At 40.1% G+C, this 19,024-nt stretch overlaps 1 protein-coding gene across 9 annotated transcripts in view; it reads left to right on the forward strand.

The window, feature by feature from the left end:
- LOC128690289 (fibrous sheath CABYR-binding protein) overlaps positions 1–19,024 on the forward strand; it is a 51,348-nt gene that overhangs the window by 22,795 nt on the left and 9,529 nt on the right. For all 9 annotated transcript variants that reach the window (XM_070090532.1, XM_070090531.1, XM_053778898.2 and 6 more), the window contains exons 2-3: positions 14,846–14,903; positions 17,843–17,908. In XM_070090532.1, coding sequence (XP_069946633.1) covers positions 14,852–14,903; positions 17,843–17,908 — 118 coding nt within the window. In that variant the 5' untranslated portion in view covers positions 14,846–14,851. The remainder of the gene's footprint in view (positions 1–14,845; positions 14,904–17,842; positions 17,909–19,024) is intronic.

A 19,024-nucleotide genomic window follows, 5' to 3' on the forward strand; every position in this document is an offset into this window, starting at 1 on the left:
CTTCATGATGTAACTTCCATGTACAGTCTGCACTCTCTCACACAGTCTCATATTAATTCATATACTTCAAACAGCTGTATATACTGGTTCTAGATTTTCTATGTCTGATACGGCCGTGCTCCAATCTTATACAGCCTTGCTCCTCGCCTTCGCTTTATACAAAAATTGTTCCTACCTTATACAGATTTGCGCTTCCCCTCATGCAGCCTTACAACTAACTTTTTACATGTTTTCACCCCCATCTTATACTAAATACCACGTCAAAGTCAACAGAATCAAGCGAGTAATATCCACTGTGGACAAATTACTCTTCGTGTAAACCACCAGTCGGCAATCGCCGCATTCCTCCTGTCTTGAGAAATATCGGTGTCCTTCAGTCGTGTCAGCAGAATCTTATCGTGCCTCCAAAATTACACGCGACTGAAGATGCCACTCACGATGGCAACACTGAAACAATGGCCGAGGGCAGCTCTATTTTTTACGGTTTTCTTGACTAAATGTGCTTCAGGGTGTGCAGATCCTGCCAAACAGCCGGTTCAGCTCACCCGACTTCTTCTAGAGGTCAGAACAGTGCTCTCGACTGACTGCAGTTTTCGTGTGAAAGTTTAGTACCATAAGTGGATGTGGGCAAAATATTTTTTTTTTTTTTTTAGATGATGGGTATGTCACACAACAACTAACGTGGCCACTTCAATTATCAACCCGAGTGCCACTGTCCTCTTCCGACACTTTTTTTTATATTGAAAGTATGGCTTCAGTGGGACTCTAGTGGGTGTGAAGAAAATTATATCTGGACCTATGGCAAGGACTGTCCACACGTAGAACAAGAGCTATCCACACGTACAAGAACTATCCACACGTAGAACAATAAGTATCTACACATAGAACAAGAACTATCCACACACAGAACAAGAACTATCCACACGCAGAGCAAGAATCATTCACACGTAGAACAATAAGCATCCACATATAGAACAAGAACTATCCACAAGGCCTCGGTCAAATAACCAAAAGCTCTAACGGCGAGTCATCTGATTAAGACCCGCATCAGGAAACCACTTGTCCTGTTTCCTGACAAACCTTACCTTACCTTATATGTAGAACAAGAACTGTCCACACGTGGAACAAGAACTGTCCACACGTGGAACAAGAACTGTCCACACGTGGAACAAGAACTGTCCACACGTAAAACAAGAACTTTCCACACGTAGAACAAGAATTGTCCACACGTGGAACAAGAACTGTCCACACGTAGAACAAGAACTGTCCACACGTAGAACAAGAACTGTCCACACGTGGAACAAGAACTGTCCACACGTGGAACAAGAACTGTCCACACGTGGAACAAGAAATGTCCACACATGGAACAAGAACTGTCCACACGTAGAACAAGAACTGTCCACACGTAGAACAAGAACTGTCCACACGTAGAACAAGAACTGTCCACACGTAGAACAAGAACTGTCCACACGTAGAACAAGAACTGTCCACACGTGGAACAAGAACTGTCCACACGTGGAACAAGAAATGTCCACACGTAGAACCAGTACTGCTGACAAATTACTATTATTACATTCGTGTTGGAGGGCAAAACCCATAGGAGTCATACAGTGCCTGGGGGAAGGGTAATCAATCAGGTTCGATCCCAGAAAGAGGAGGGTTAGGTACAATTCCCTGGATCAAAAACCCTTCATCAAAGTCAAGTAACCTTCCTTGCTGACAAAGACATGAAGACAATCACCACACAAGGACGGGAATTTATAGTACGCTGCCTCCTGAGCCTAATATTGTCTGGATAAAGGTTTGTGCTTGAAAATACTGGCAGATAAGATACAAAACCTTTACAATTCATCCCACTAACAAACATTTGACCAACCCTAAACATTTGACCAACCCTAAACATTTGACCAACCCCAAACATTTGACCAACCCTACTGTTACTGTTACTGAAGGTTTCCACAACACGACTTAGAGAAATTAAGCAAGTGGAGTGACATACTTGTTAGAATTTATTATTATCACCAAACAGAAGACAAAAGTAAGACTCATGAAATGGTAATGACGCGATTGCAAACAAACCATACCACGGGTAGGGTTATAACCCCAGTTTTAAGACTATCTGATCGCGGGTTCTAACCCCACCCGTGGTATGGTTTAAAAAGTAAGACACACGAAGAATATTGTGGGAAAATATTGAGTCTTGGAGGGAAAACTTGGGACTAATATTGTAAACAACAGATTGTCACCAGAAAACTAGGTAAATGTCACAGCAAGAACCTCAAACGCAATGCTGCTGGCAAACCGCAAAATGACTTCTAAATACTAGACAAAGATTGCAAAATTATTAAAATAAACTATGACGAAATACATTAGACTAAAACTGAAAAATGTATCGGTAGTGTGGTGACCGAATAAAAACCTCTATAGATAAAATAGAAAAGATTCACAGGCATAATAAAAAAAGTGGCACATACAGATAACAAATATGAGGTACGAGAAAGATTGAAAACAAAGACAATGCACTAGTTAGGAGAGAAGAAAAAAAAGGACACATAATCAACAAGGAGAACAAGAGGCAATCAATATAAACGAAAAAAAATTGATGCTGAAAGACCACTAGAAAGTATTTATTTTCAGACAGTAGGAGACTGCTGGAATGAGAGCCAAGAGATGCAACTACTGGAAATTTAAAAAAAAAATCAATACAGATGTAGAAATAAAGAGAGGGACTCCACTTTTATAACTAAATATAGGTACAAAAAATACGTAATTACACACACACAAAGAGCTGGTGGAAGATATAAAAGTCTGGTTCTCCAGGGCTGGTAGAAGACAAAAGTCTGGTTCTCCAGGGCTGGTAGAAGACATAAAAGTCTGGTTCTCCAGGGCTGGTAGAAGACATAAAAGTCTGGTTCTCCAGGGCTGGTAGAAGACATAAAAGTCTGGTTCTCCAGGGCTGGTAGAAGACATAAAAGTCTGGTTCTCCAGGGCTGGTAGAAGACATAAAAGTCTGGTTCTCCAGGGCTGGTAGAAGACATGAAAGTCTGGTTCTCCATGGCTGGTAGAAGACAACAAAAGTCTGGTCCTCCAAGGTTGGTCGAGGCTCTCTATGAAAACGTACATTAACAATGAAATTTATGACTCGCGCCATACACGGTACCTGGGCGTCGGCCGCTATATACGAAGACATTTATTAGAGGTGGAAGTGAAGGTGGCAACACTCACCTCACAGTAACACTTACCTCACAGTAACACTTACCTCACAGTAACACTTACCTCACAGTAACACTTACCTCACAGTAACACTCACCTCACATTAACACTCACCAGCAACACTCACCACACATAAACATTCACTAGCATCATTCATCTAATATTAACACTCGCCTCACATTAACATTCACCAGGAACACTCACCTCACTTTAACACTCATCAACAACACTCACTTCACAATAACATTCAACAGCAACATTCTCTTCACAGTAGCATTTACCAGTAACACCTTCAGTGAAAATAAAATACCAGATATTAAGTAAATATCCTAAATTATTTACATGCAATGAACAAGACAATTGTAAATATAAATCTAGGTGTGCTCATGTTAACCCTTTCTGGGGTCTAGTTCTTGGGTCTTTTAAGTATCCACATACTCTTGCGCTATCCTCCACAGGATGCTTATGATTTCCACAATAAACTAGCTGGTTCGGAGGTGAAATTTCAAAATTTAATGAACTCGAGGTCCAGAGTAAATTAGACTTAGGCGTCCCACCTTGCTGTTCATTCAAAGAATAATTAATCGTTATTATGATGCCAAGCACAAAAAGCAAAAATAATAAACACGAGTGCACCGAGGTATCTCTTGTTACACGACTACAACAAAAACAGTAACAGAGCCGTTTCATAGACCTGTTGGTCTAGGCACCAAGTAGGCCTACACCATCCCTAAAATGACTTTTGGGGCAGATGAATGGGAAAATCCGGATAGTCGCGCAAGTGAAGCTGGAAGTCTGATGAAGACTATAGTGTTGCACCTTCACAAAACTCCCAGCAATACCAGGTTCAGGTCAGCAACAATAGGATGAACGTCACTAGTACTGAAAACAAAACCTTACTGTGTCAATCATCGACGTTTACCAGTATCTTCTTAGAGAGACTCGGAATGTAATGTTGAAAGAAGGGAACAATTGTTCATACACAGCCACAAGTCACTGTAAAAGGTATATGTAATGAATCAGTTATTGTTGACGAAACACTTACTGGTAAAATTAAAAGTAATAATAAATTCAGTGTATAAGGTGAGAATTTAAGCTGGTTTTAATACTGACGTGGGAGCCGCGCTGCACCGCATCATGGATCCTGTCAGACCTATAAAGTTCCACCACTTTCTCTCGTAGTCATTCCACTTCCCAGCCACCCTAAAAATGAAGGAATATCTTTCTAACGTTCCTGTCAGTTGCATCTTTAATTTTCATTTGTGCCCTTTTGTCTGCTATCCTCAATTATCCATCAATCAGAGGTTTGAGCTTCGCTCAGACCTCTGCAACACAACTGTCCTCGAAGATTTGTTAAGTTATACCATATAAAGAAAGATCCTGGACTTCACATTACGAAACAAACCAAATGCGATAGTAATTATGGACAAGGTAGACAGTGGAAAAATTAACATGTTATTAGAAGATAGGGGAACTTACGTTCCCCTTAAGGTTCCTAAGTGGAGTTCTTATGTTTCCTAAGTTGCCAACATTATTCTGTTGACGTGCAGGACCGGAAATCTGCTCAGTATACCAACATTCTTCTCATTGGTTGAAGTTAACAATCTTTTTATTTGGTGTACTGTATATTCCATATTAGGTTTTCTTTCTCCTTGACAAGAATAAAATTAACTAGCCACGTCTCTGACCATCCCTCTAGTCTGTTTAAGGTATGTCTCTGCGAGTCAAGGAAATATTTAGATTCGAACCATGTTCTCTCTTTTTTTTTCCATACTATAAGTCTTATCTATTTCTCTGGGTATTTTATATGCTGCTATCATGCCTCCTCTCTCCTTATTGCCAACCTTTGCATCTTTTCTATTTTCTTTATGTTTCATTAGACCTGTGTTGTACGCAGGAGCCATGTACCTGAGGACTCGTCTTATGATACCTTGTGTAAATTGTTCACAATGCATTTTAATTTATATTCCAGAGTGCACAGTGCAACCTTTATATTTGGAGGATGGTAGATGCCAGCGATGTTATTTGATTTATAGGAGTTTCTAGTTATTGGATAGTTTGATTCTTATCATTTTTGGCTTCCGACACTTGTTCCTCTCCCATATATGTTTTGTCCGGTATTCTTATTCCATTTTCTATTATCACTGCAATGCATATACTAGAACTGAATTCCAGCAGCCATTTTCCTAGACATTCCTGACGCCTGTCCACGTCTTATTGTAATTTTTGGCAGTCTTCATCTGCTTTTCTTATCGGGTATGTATCAGCTGCAAGCATTAATACGTATATTTTTGTCAACCCCTCAATGATGGTTAAAGTACATATAGCAGGCACAATATATATGTATGCATTTTGATGGTGTTGAGGGTGATGTAATGCGTGTGCATGGCAGTACGTTAGCATCAATGGTAGCGGTGGCGGTATGAGACTTGGTATCACAGTTTAAGCCATATCCAAAATTGATTCCAATTCAGAAGATATGTCGCATTATTTAGGTATCGGCGTAATGCTATAAACTGCAGATCAAGCCAGAACCTTAACTTGTTCCAGTTCATACGTAATAAGCTACAGTAAATTTTGACGAAAGAGAATTTTGTTCCTGCTCTACACACACTCACACACACACTCATAATGCTGGGTTCTCGGTGACAGTCGCTCAAACTTTACCACAATAAGGTGACCCAGTATTAGGGAGTGGGCGTATAGCACACACTGCTCAAAACTTCCACACGAGACCGTTAAAGAAACTACACAAAACAATCACTCTTACTCTTATTTCATATAGAAAGACAAAAACAGAGTGAATGAACGCTGGAGTGCATGTGCACATGCATCACATCAGTCGTTTGATGGTATTTAAGAGATGTATTTCAATTTCCAAAAATAATTAACTACGGACGGTACATACACACGCATACTGGCAGATAAGCCTAAGTCGCTAAGTTCATTCACATACCAAGAAAAAGAAAGCTTACTATTTGTGGCCCAGTTCCCAGTCCTGGGCTCATTACGTACCTCTATAATTTTCTGACTACCGCCCACAAAACGGGTATAAGGTGCATAATAAAGATGTTAAACTGAACCTCAACATTATAAAAATTACAAAATCTGTCAATTTACCCATCAGTCTAACGGTAACACCATAAAAAATGCAATAATTTGTAAACTATATACATGAATGTATTTTCCCTTTTATTAACACATGCATAAAAATGAGAGAGAAGAGAGCGGCAAAAGGTACCCACAGGGACGTTGCTGACATTGACATTGGGAGGGTTCATCTTGGCCGCAGCCGCCGGCGAGGACCGGTTCTCGGCACCTCAACCCCCCACCCCCAACTCTGTCTTGCAAACTACCACCTCCTCCTCCCTCTGGACACCACCACCACACCCATCCGCTTCTTGTAGCTCCTGGCTTTTCGTATAATGCTTTGTCATTTCCCGTATGCAGGCCCTGATGGACTGAATGTCAACTAGCAGATTTTTAGTTACTACTGCTCGCCTCCGGCTAGGCTACAATTATTTCTTCACAACCTGAAACTATAAATGTGACGACTGATTTGTTCTTACAGCTTCATTATGCACTTAAAACTCATCCAGTGGGCGCTGATCAAAATATTAGATACGAAATAATAACGAGTTCTGGAACTGGGATCCAGCTTTCTTGGGTAAGCCAGTTGCAGTGGTAATACACTATTTACAGTAGGCAAAGTTGGGATACATGGTTACGATTTTTGGTGTATATTATAAAATTTCAAAACTTTTTGAGTATTTGGTAATAAACTGTCATTGAATTCTTTGTTTAACACTCGCACAGCAACACTTAGATACAACAAATGGCAAAATGTAGATACCCGACTACTACTTCGAGAAGTCTAGCGTGACACAGGACGTGTAACAAGTTCGCTAAACAGCAGTGCAGGAAAGGTAACAAGCTAGTTTTATTTTTTTCTCCCAGAATGATGAATCCGTTATACTGTCTACCTGAAACACTTTCCAAGTCAAAATTGTATCATAGTTCAGAATCTCCCATGTCAAAACTTAATACGCAAAATGGGAAGAGACTGCTGAAGCCACAAGCTTCCTGTCCACCCCGACGCCACTGAAAATGGTGACTGACAGGTAATAGAAAGTCTGAGAATAATTCTAGTGACAACAACCAAATCTTAGTATTATCAGTATAATAATTACACCTTCGACCATAAAGTAGTTGATTATGGCTGTACTGCTTACACCAAACTTGAAATTTGACTCTGTAATGACTATGCTGAATAAGCCAAATGCAGCCAAGAATTAGTGTGGTGGTTAGAAAGCTTACACAAACTAATCTAAATGTATCCAATTATGCTTTATATTGCTGCCAGCAGCTTCTATGTCATTGCTTGATTTATCCTAGAAGAACCTGAGGTCTCGTTCTATGTATGGTGGAATATATCATACATGGGCAGAGGGGGTTCCTGAGTCTCTCACTTCCTTATCATAATTAATCCCAAAATAGGCCTAACAGCTTGCTCTCCCGGCCCACCTTGGAAAGGAGAGATTGGTAAGAAAGATAATCACCATAAATTATTCAAAACTGAGCTACATAATAAGATAATGTCTAGAGGTTACGCGAGGGTTCAGTAAGGAAGTTACTGGTGTAGTGGGTGTGGTCAAGGTCATGTGTATGTGACAGCTGCTACAACCATGATGCTCATCTACCAAAGGTGCTTCATCCGAGACCATACTTTGTACAAATAAAGTCTATCATTTATCATAAATAAGGAGAGGTGAGGCGGCGTGATGGCGGCGGTCAGTGTCCTATGGCGAAGCCACAAGTCTTCAATTATCTTACCACCCACCAGCCTTCAATCACCTAGCCCCCTACCACCCACCAGCCCTCACACACCTAGCCCCCTACCACCCGCCAGCCCTCACTCACCTAGCTCCCTTCCACCCGCAAGCCCTCACTCACCTAGCCCCGTACTACCCACAAACCCTCAGCAAACAGAGAGTTGTGGGTCATTGAGGTTTACGTCATCAGGGATCTGTCACTAAACGGAAGTCCCATAATTCATTTACATAAGCAGTGTTATGCTGTATTTAATATAACCTTACTCCATTATCTGGAAATATTTTACTTGTTCCAATGTATTTTCTCTCTCCATTGGAACCAAGTAAGCATGCTATGTAGACACAGCCCCTCAAGTATTTTTTCCAGTTTATGTATATACACACACACACGCACCCGTATGCATTCAAATGTTTATACACACACACACGCATGAATTTCTTCTACCGAATAAGTAGTGAAAAAATTTTTATGTCATAAATCTGCAAAAATCAATTTGAACATAAAGGATTTATATATATATATATATATATATATATATATATATGCAAAACAACCACTCTGAAAGAATAGAGAAATTCCAAGCGCTTTCGTGACTACTCACATTATCAAGGAACTATGTGGTTGTTTTGCATATTCTGAAATCACCTGTTTACTGTGATCTTATTGCATATATATATATATATATATATATATATATATATATATATATATATATATATATATATATATAGATATATATATATATATATATATATATATAGACTGAGGTTAAAATTTGTCTTTGAGGCTCCACGACCACGTATGTCCTTGCACCCAGGGAAAACACGCTAAGTACTGCTGAGTACCTGGTGTTTAAGGATTTATGGTTCAGTGGACAGAGCAATTCGTACTTTGTTCAGTTCTCGCAGGGCTGGGCATGGGAACGCAGGATCGAGTCCTAGCCAGCCGCACTTCTGTTTATATATATATATATATATATATATATATATATATATATATATATATATATATATATATATATATATATATATATATATATATATATATGTGTGTGTGTGTGTGTGTGTGTGTGTGTGTGTAAAACAACCACTGTGAAAGAGTAGTGAAATTCCAAGCGCTTTCGTGACTACTCACATTGTCAAGTTCCTTGACAATGTGACTACTAGTCACGAAAGCGCTTGGAATTTCACTACTCTTTCACAGTGGTTGTTTTGCATATTTTAAAATCACCTGTTTACTGTGATCTTATTGCATATATATATATATATATATATATATATATATATATATATATATATATATATATATATATATATATATATATATATATTTAAACTGACCTATGATAAATTTAGCAGAATTTAGCTTAAAAAATGTGTTAGGTTAGATTGGGCGAGTTTTCTAAATTAGGACTGCTTCAAAAATATTTTGTCACCATTTTTAATGGAAAAAATTATATCTATCAATCCGTAAAAGTAATTTTTGGAAAGTATAATACCCAGCTGAAACAAGCATCTGCACCGACAACAAGAATTAGCATCAGTAACGTACAGGTATCAAGAGTTTAAAGTGAATTTTGATCATAAGAAACTTGGAGAATGATGTACACATCAACAATAAAAATAGGTCACAATATGGTGGGTGTGGCCGGTGTGAAGACCAGTGTTCCGCATACCAGCCACTAACTGGAGGGCTGGGTTGAGGGCCCCGCCCTGGCCACTAGCTGGAGGGCTGGGCTGAGGGCCCCACCCTGGCCACTAGCTGGAGGACTGGGCGAAGGGCCCACCCTCACCACATCAGTAAGTCGTTTTACTTTGAATCTACCTTGAAGTAGTTTTATCAGTCTTATAGAGGATACTATTTCACGCACACACATTCAAGAATTGTATGTCAGGTGCTGATGATATATTCTTAGATAACTTTCACAGGAAAAGGCTTACTGCATTATCCCTAAATATTCTAGGCCACCACCCAGAATGTACGGTCTCCTTAAAAAAAAAAAAAACATAAAATGAACATTCCTGAAGACCAGTAACATCTGGTATTGGCAGTGTTACGCACAGCTTAGCAGGCGTAATGGCCAAGCACAAGTCCGAACAGCTGAGGATCACCAGTAATATTCACCTTCAGTATTATGGTAACTTCTACCAGGGCAGGAACATCAACAAAAGAAACAGGAAACTCCCCAACCTCGATATCACATTTCTCTTTGTAAATGTTCTACAGACAAGGTCATAAACTTACTTCAGAGGAAATTAGGACTAGACATGGATCTTATCTTACCATGTCAAGGTTTCATAAACCTCACCAGAGTGTATAAATTTCAACTGCTTCTATTACAGATATAAGATCAGCGTAGCCATGGGGTCACTTATAAGTGCCGTCCTTGCAAACACTAACACGTTGTCTCTGCAAACTGAGCGTGTCTTTCACATCATCCCACCAACCATCACCTGTCTACGCTATGTGTGTGACATCCTCTTTACTACACCTAGAAAACCCAAAACTGAAAACTTCAGGACTGCTGAACCTTCCATATAGTTGATTCTTGCATCAAAAATCCTTGACTGTCACGCATCAAACATTGCTGACAAGGTTGCTAACAGTTATGCATCAAACCCTGTAAATAGTCATACATCAAACGTTGTTGACTGTACTAAGGGGAGAGAGCACAACTTTGTAGTACCCAGAGTCAGTGGCAAGGCTTCAAACACCTTTTATTGTATAGCAATAAAGGAATGGAACAAATTGCCTGCACATGTCAAAGCCAGTCATAGCATGAGCCAATTCAAGGGAAGAGCCAAAAGGTACCTAATGAATGTAGCGACAGAGAGGGAGGAGAATTATTTTTTATTTTTTTTACCTAATACACATGTAAATGTAGATAACTCTTTTTACCTTATTACTAGTATATATCCTATACAGTATAATAATAAGACATTTTCTGTTACATTGTATAATAATAAGGTATTAAAAGGACCCCAATGGAAATACTGTAAGTCACTTTGACTGTTTTGGGTTATCCCAGGTTATCTATACATATGCTGCTATGTATGATACTCTATGTAACTGTATTTGTGTATACCTGAATAAACTTACTTACTTGACAGTCATGCATCAAACCTTGTTGACAGTCATGTACCAAACCTTATTGACAGTCATGCATCAAACCTTGTTGACAGTCATGCATCAAACCTTGTTGACAGTCATGTACCAAACCTTATTGACAGTCATGCATCAAACCTTGTTGACAGTCATGCATCAAACCTTGTTGACAGTCATGCACCAAACCTTGTTGACAGTCATGCATCAAACCTTGTTGACAGTCATGCATCAAACCTTGTTGACAGTCATGCATCAAACCTTGTTGACAGTCATGTACCAAACCTTGTTGACAGTCATGCATCAAACCTTGTTGACAGTCATGCACCAAACCTTGTTGACAGTCATGCATCAAACCTTGTTGACAGTCATGCATCAAACCTTGTTGACAGTCATGCATCAAACCTTGTTGACAGTCATGCATCAAACCTTTGCATCAAACCTTGTTGACAGTCATGCATCAAACCTTGTTGACAGTCATGTACCAAACCTTATTGACAGTCATGCATCAAACCTTGTTGACAGTCATGCATCAAACCTTGTTGACAGTCATGCGTGTAACTGATAATTTTAGATGTTAACAGCTTGGCGTTGTCTGATCATTCTAGCTGTTTATTGTTTGTTAACACCTTTTTGATATGATCTCTTTGGTGTTAACTGTTTGGTGCTGCTTTGGTGTTAGCATTTTGATGTTAACTATTTGCTGTTAACCGTTTGGCGTTAACTATTTGGTGTTAACTGGTGTTGTTTGGCGTTAACTATTTGGTGTTAACTGGTGTTGTTTGGTGTTAACTGTTTGAAGCTATTTGGTGTTAACTGGTGTTGTTTGGTGTTAACTGTTTGGTGTCTACTGCTTGGTGTTCTTTGATGTTAATTGCTTTGTGTTGTTTGATGTAAACTGCTTGGTGTTGTTTCTTGTTAACTGCTTAGTGTTGCTTGATGTTAACTGCTTGGTGTTGTTTGTTGTTTGATGTTAACTGCTTGGTGTTGTTTCTTGTTAACTGCTTGGTGTTGCTTGATGTTAACTGCTTTGTGTTGTTTGATGTTAACTGCTTGGTGTTGCTTGATGTTAACTGCTTGTTGTTGCTTGATGTTAACTGCTTTGTGTTGTTTGATGTTAACTGCTTGGTGTTGCTTGATGTTAACTGCTTGGTGTTGCTTGATGTTAACTGCTTGTTGTTTGATGTTAACTGTACGGTGATGTTTGACGTTAACTGTTTGGTGTTGTTTGATGTTAACTGCTTGTTGTTTGATGTTAACTGTACGGTGATGTTTGATGTTAACTGTTTGGTGTTGCTTTTTTAACTGCTTGGTGTTGCTTGATGTTAACTGCTTTGTGTTGTTTGATGTTAACTGCTTGGTGTTGTTTGATGTTAACTGCTTGTTGTTTGATGTTAACTGTTTGGTGCTGTTTGTTGTTTGATGTTAACTGCTTGGCGTTGTTTGTTTTTAACTGCTTGGTGTTGCTTGATGTTAACTGCTTGGTGTTGCTTGATGTTAACTGCTTGGTGTTGCTTGATGTTAACTGCTTTGTGTTGTTTGATGTTAACTGCTTGGTGTTGCTTGATGTTAACTGCTTGGTGTTGTTTGATGTTAACTGCTTGGTGTTGCTTGATGTTAACTGCTTGGTGTAGTTTGATGTTAACTGCTTGGTGTTGCTTGATGTTAACTGCTTGGTGTTGTTTGTTGTTTGATGTTAACTGCTTGGTGTTGTTTGATGTTAACTGCTTGGTGTTGTTTGTTGTTTGATGTTAACTGCTTTGTGTTGTTTGATGTTAACTGCTTGGTGTTGCTTGATGTTAACTGCTTTGTGTTGTTTGATGTTAACTGCTTGGTGTTGCTTGATGTTAACTGCTTGGTGTAGTTTGATGTTAACTGCTTGGTGTTGCTTGATGTTAACTGCTTGGTGTTGTTTGTTGTTTGATGTTAACTGCTTGGTGTTGTTTGTTGTTTGATGTTAACTGCTTGGTGTTGTTTCTTGTTAACTGCTTGGTGTTGCTTGATGTTAACTGCTTTGTGTTGTTTGATGTTAACTGCTTGGTGTTGCTTGATGTTAACTGCTTGGTGTTGCTTGATGTTAACTGCTTGGTGTTGTTTGATGTTAACTGCTTGGTGTTGCTTGATGTTAACTGCTTGGTGTTGCTTTATGTTAACTGCTTGTTGTTTGATGTTAACTGAACGGTGATGTTTGATGTTAACTGCTTGGTTTTGTTTGTTGTTAGCCGTTTTGTGTTTACTGTTTCTTGTTAACTCACCGGTCGATGTCAGCCGCTTATGGCTACCGAATAAGTGAACACTGCACTTGCTGCGGATGTCTCGACATCTGCATACAACAAAGGAAAGAAAGTACTAACCTGAGAATTATTCAACGATACTGGCAGACCAGCTTAATGAGAACCATAACGGAGCGTTCATTGTACCTCATAAGAACCCAGGTTGGTCAAACGTACCCTGAAGGAGAGGGTTCATTGTACCTCGTAAGAACCCAGGTTGGTTAGACGTACCCTGAAGGAGAAGGTTTACTGTACCTCATAAGAACCCAGCTTAGTTAAAAGTACCCAGAAGGAAAGGGGTCATTGTGCTTCACAGAACCCAGACTGATCAGATGCACTGAAAGGGAGGGTTCACAGCATCTCGTTAAAAACCAGGTTGGTCAGAAGTACCCTGAAGAAGAAGATTATTGCATCTAATTTCAACAACTGTTAGCCAGAACTCTTTCTGGGAGCAATCATGCTGCTTACTACAAGCCGTGACGTGGCAGGGGCTTGTGATAAGGAGTCTGGTGGTGAGAAGACCTGGGGCTAGGGAAGAGTGGTGAAAGAAATGGGGCCAGCGCTAAGGCGATGGTGGTGATGAGAAGACTTGGGAATAGGGGCGAGTTGATGGGTACAGGGCGAGTGCTGGTGAGGCTAGAGATGAGTGTTGGCGGGGCTAGGAGCTAGTGGTAGTGAGGATGAGTTGTGGTGGAGACGAGCAGTGGTGGTGATTAAATGAATGGATATACAAATAACCCGTACTTAAGAGACTAAAACTTGTGACGACGTTTCGGTCCTATTTGACCATTTTGTTCTTGTTTTTCATTAAATAAAGCTGGGTGCATCAACAATGTGGTGTTGCCCTTTTCTTTATGACAGTTACAGAGTTGCATCTCCTCAATTCCATTACTCAGGATGGGTTTCGTGCATCTGGTATTGAAAACTGAGACTTCGGTAACGCGTGAGGATGTTGTCAAACCGATTTGCGATAAATCGTGCAGAATTTAGCTACACTGTTATATACATTTAGCAAGGTTGGATACCTCGCTAAGCTACTTTGGTGCAAAAAAAAAAAAAGAACTGCACATGACATTTACCAAATACATATATTAATGGAAAAAAGGAAAGAATCGGAATTTTTCTTGACAGTTCGGCATTTTTAATCAACTTTGATTAAAAAGTACGATTGTATGACAGTGAGAAGACGAGAAACAATTTTTTTTACTAGATAGATACCATAAAACTAACTCTTTAACCAACATTCGAAGGAAAACAAAAGCCTGACGCTGTTAGTGAATCTCGCAAAAACACTGTTAAAGTTGCCATGCTTTTTAGATGAGACATTAAATTTATACGGTTTTTCCCAGAGGTATTTACATTCTTTGTTTCAATCTTTCCCTAGCTGGCAAGCTGTGACTAATATTTAATTCCTTTTCCCACAGGCAGCGATGTGGCGTGCAGTTTTTCTTGTGATGGTGGGCTTGGCCATCGTGGCAGCTGGTGAGTATGAAGCGTAACATACATTCTGTTCCAGTATAATTATATTATTGAATTACTGAAGAAACATTTGTATTATCCAACAATGATTCCGGTAGTATGTGATAAGAGCATGAAATAAAACATCTATAAAAATAGTTAAAAACTTCACATTAGAACCAATTCAAACAATAAATAACACATTTTATTAAAGTCTAAATATAAATTTGCTTCACTGCAATAACAAAGGCAAGAACATCAATTCTAAGCCGGCGAAAGTTTTTTTTTCCATAAACTGCATTAGTTAATATATTATTCACGTTTGTAAATCTGACATTCAATATTAATAACTCTTGGAAATATTGGGAATAACACCTGTGTATATCTCTATTATGCATCCTCTCTCTCTCTCTCTCTCTCTCTCTGGTTATGTCTGACTTATTTTTCACAGATTGTTTCCAAGCATCACTTCTTATTTAGATTGTGTTTCCACGTTCTACTTCATATTTAGAATATTATCGTACCATATTTTAAGCTAATAAAGATACTCTAGTGACTATCACTCACTTTGTGCACAAGTGAGATTATATGTGGTATAGTTGTGATGAATGGTTTTGAAAACCGACAAGTTGAAGATTGAGACACTTATGCACCATATGGGAATCTTTATTTAGGAAACGTTTCGCCACACAGTGGCTTCATCAATCCAATACAAAGCAGAGAGGTGCACGAAGAGGAGATTGAGGTAATCAGTCCCTCAGCCTGGAGTCGATGTGTTCAGTCCATCAAGTACATTCTATGAAAGTTAAGACACATGTGCAACATCTGGATATCTTTATTGTAGTAGACGTTTCGCCATCCAGTGGCTTTATCAATACAGATTCTAGGACATAATAGGAAGACAGTAGAACTATATACAAAAGATGAGGTAATCAGTCCCTCGGCCTTGGAGTTAGTGTTCACAGCATCGTGGTGGAGGAGAGTCTGGAGCAAAGGCAAGAAGACTGGCGCTTTTTATAGGCGTCAGTGAATGGGACGGGCAGCAGACGAGGGCAGTCACTGGTAGGCGGGATTCCCCAGTGGAAGTAGGTCCTTCCCAAAGAGATGGGTTAGTTGCAGCAGCCGTGAAGAAGGTCTTGTAGATGTCCTCTGAACCAAGATTCCATGATGTTGCAGTGTCTGACAAGTTGTGCAAGAAAGGTATAAAATACAGACAATATGAAAGTTAAGACACATGTGCAACATCTGGATATCTTTATTGTAGTAGACGTTTCGCCATCCAGTGGCTTTATCAATACAGATTCTAGGACATAATAGGAAGACAGTAGAACTATATACAAAAGATGAGGTAATCAGTCCCTCGGCCTTGGAGTTAGTGTTCACAGCATCGTGGTGGAGGAGAGTCTGGAGCAAAGGCAAGAAGACTGGCGCTTTTTATAGGCGTCAGTGAATGGGACGGGCAGCAGACGAGGGCAGTCACTGGTAGGCGGGATTCCCCAGTGGAAGTAGGTCCTTCCCAAAGAGATGGGTTAGTTGCAGCAGCCGTGAAGAAGGTCTTGTAGATGTCCTCTGAACCAAGATTCCATGATGTTGCAGTGTCTGACAAGTTGTGCAAGAAAGGTATAAAATACCGACAATATGAAAGTTAAGACACATGTGCAACATCTGGATATCTTTATTGTAGTAGACGTTTCGCCATCCAGTGGCTTTATCAATACAGATTCTAGGACATAATAGGAAGACAGTAGAACTATATACAAAAGATGAGGTAATCAGTCCCTCGGCCTTGGAGTTAGTGTTCACAGCATCGTGGTGGAGGAGAGTCTGGAGCAAAGGCAAGAAGACTGGCGCTTTTTATAGGCGTCAGTGAATGGGACGGGCAGCAGACGAGGGCAGTCACTGGTAGGCGGGATTCCCCAGTGGAAGTAGGTCCTTCCCAAAGAGATGGGTTAGTTGCAGCAGCCGTGAAGAAGGTCTTGTAGATGTCCTCTGAACCAAGATTCCATGATGTTGCAGTGTCTGACAAGCCTTTGCTCCAGACTCTCCTCCACCACGATGCTGTGAACACTAACTCCAAGGCCGAGGGACTGATTACCTCATCTTTTGTATATAGTTCTACTGTCTTCCTATTATGTCCTAGAATCTGTATTGATAAAGCCACTGGATGGCGAAACGTCTACTACAATAAAGATATCCAGATGTTGCACATGTGTCTTAACTTTCATATTGTCGGTATTTTATACCTTTCTTGCACAACTTGTCAGACACTGCAACATCATGGAATCTTGGTTCAGAGGACATCTACAAGACCTTCTTCACGGCTGCTGCAACTAACCCATCTCTTTGGGAAGGACCTACTTCCACTGGGGAATCCCGCCTACCAGTGACTGCCCTCGTCTGCTGCCCGTCCCATTCACTGACGCCTATAAAAAGCGCCAGTCTTCTTGCCTTTGCTCCAGACTCTCCTCCACCACGATGCTGTGAACACTAACTCCAAGGCCGAGGGACTGATTACCTCATCTTTTGTATATAGTTCTACTGTCTTCCTATTATGTCCTAGAATCTGTATTGATAAAGCCACTGGATGGCGAAACGTCTACTACAATAAAGATATCCAGATGTTGCACATGTGTCTTAACTTTCATATTGTCGGTATTTTATACCTTTCTTGCACAAGTACATTCTACAAGATTGATGGACTGAACACATCGACTCCAGGCTGAGGGACTGATTACCTCAATCTCCTCCTCTTCTTGCACCTCTCTGCTTTGTATTGGACTGATGAAGCCACTGTGTGGCGAAACGTTTCCTAAATAAAGATTCCCATATGGTGCATAAGTGTCTCAATCTTCATATGTGGTATAACAAGAAATAATAAACTTTAAGCTAGTGGAAAAACAATAATAGATGTAAGACGTTTAATAAAAGCTGTGAACTTGAAGTTAATTAAGTCTGGCCCGCAGGTCCGCTCTCCCGCCAGGTGGGCATCTCTGACAACATCGCCGTCACCCTCAGGAACAACACCCAAGGTAATACACATTAACTCATACTTAACCACAATTATCTTCTGAATCACCGTGCTTGTGCGCGCTCACCGAGTTGTATTCGCCAAGTTGTGTTTGCGGGGAGGTCAAGACTCAGCTCCTGGCATGACTATTTCTGGTCTCTCTTGGACCTTATCGCATCTGCTCTTGAAGAAGTGTATAAGGTTTGCCTCCACCAATGCCTCATCCAAGTCATTCCACTTTCAACCACCCTAAGGCTACGTCTATGTCTACGACTTTCACCTGAGTTCCCTTGATCCTGGCTCCCTGAATTCAAGCTGTTCTTATCTATCCTATCAATTCCTCTTTAGAATTTGCATATCGCAATCTTGTGATTAATTGTCCTCTCCTCAAAGGTCGTCAGGTTCGGTTCCTTAAATTTTTCCTATAGCGTATTTCTTTTAGTTCCGGTACTAATCTAATTGCAAGCGTTTGGGCTTTTTCGACTTTTACCTGTGTGTGCATGTGGTGTGTAGGTACTCACCTAGTTGAGGTTGTGTGTGTGTGTGCGTGTGTGCGTGTGCGTGTGCGTGTGCGTGTGCGTGTGCGTGTGTGTGTGTGTGTGTGTGTGTGTGTGTGTGTGTGTGTGTGTGTGTGTACTCACCTAGTTGAGGTTGCGAGGGTCGAGTCCGAGCTCCTGGCCCCGTGTGTTGTGTGTGTGTGTGTGTGTGTGTGTGTGTGAAAATTATCTAGAACTTGCCAATATAACTTACTCGGAAATGTTATGGGAAGTAAATTGATGTTATTTGTTAAATCTCTTAATAGTTACGGGATCACTGCCACTACGGCCCGGTTAATACTAGGCCTCCTGAACTGGAAAGTACCATTTACAGGTCTTAAAATTATTAGGAAACTCACAGGAAAGTAAAGTGTATAACGAATGCAGGTAGAAGTTTGTAAGATTTACCTGCCATCTTACATGTTCATAAAATAGAAAGAAAACCCCAAGAGTTCAAAAACGTTTAATAAACTTGTGTGTACACTCGTTTGACAGGATGGTAGTTCCTCATTGAATGGATGCTGTCTACTTACCTTTTAACTACATTAAAATAAGCTTTGCTATGCCTGTGAAAAGCAGTCTGAATATAACAACATTAATAT

The sequence above is a fragment of the Cherax quadricarinatus genome, chromosome 32 (assembly GCF_038502225.1).
Source record: "Cherax quadricarinatus isolate ZL_2023a chromosome 32, ASM3850222v1, whole genome shotgun sequence".
NCBI lineage: Eukaryota > Metazoa > Arthropoda > Malacostraca > Decapoda > Parastacidae > Cherax > Cherax quadricarinatus.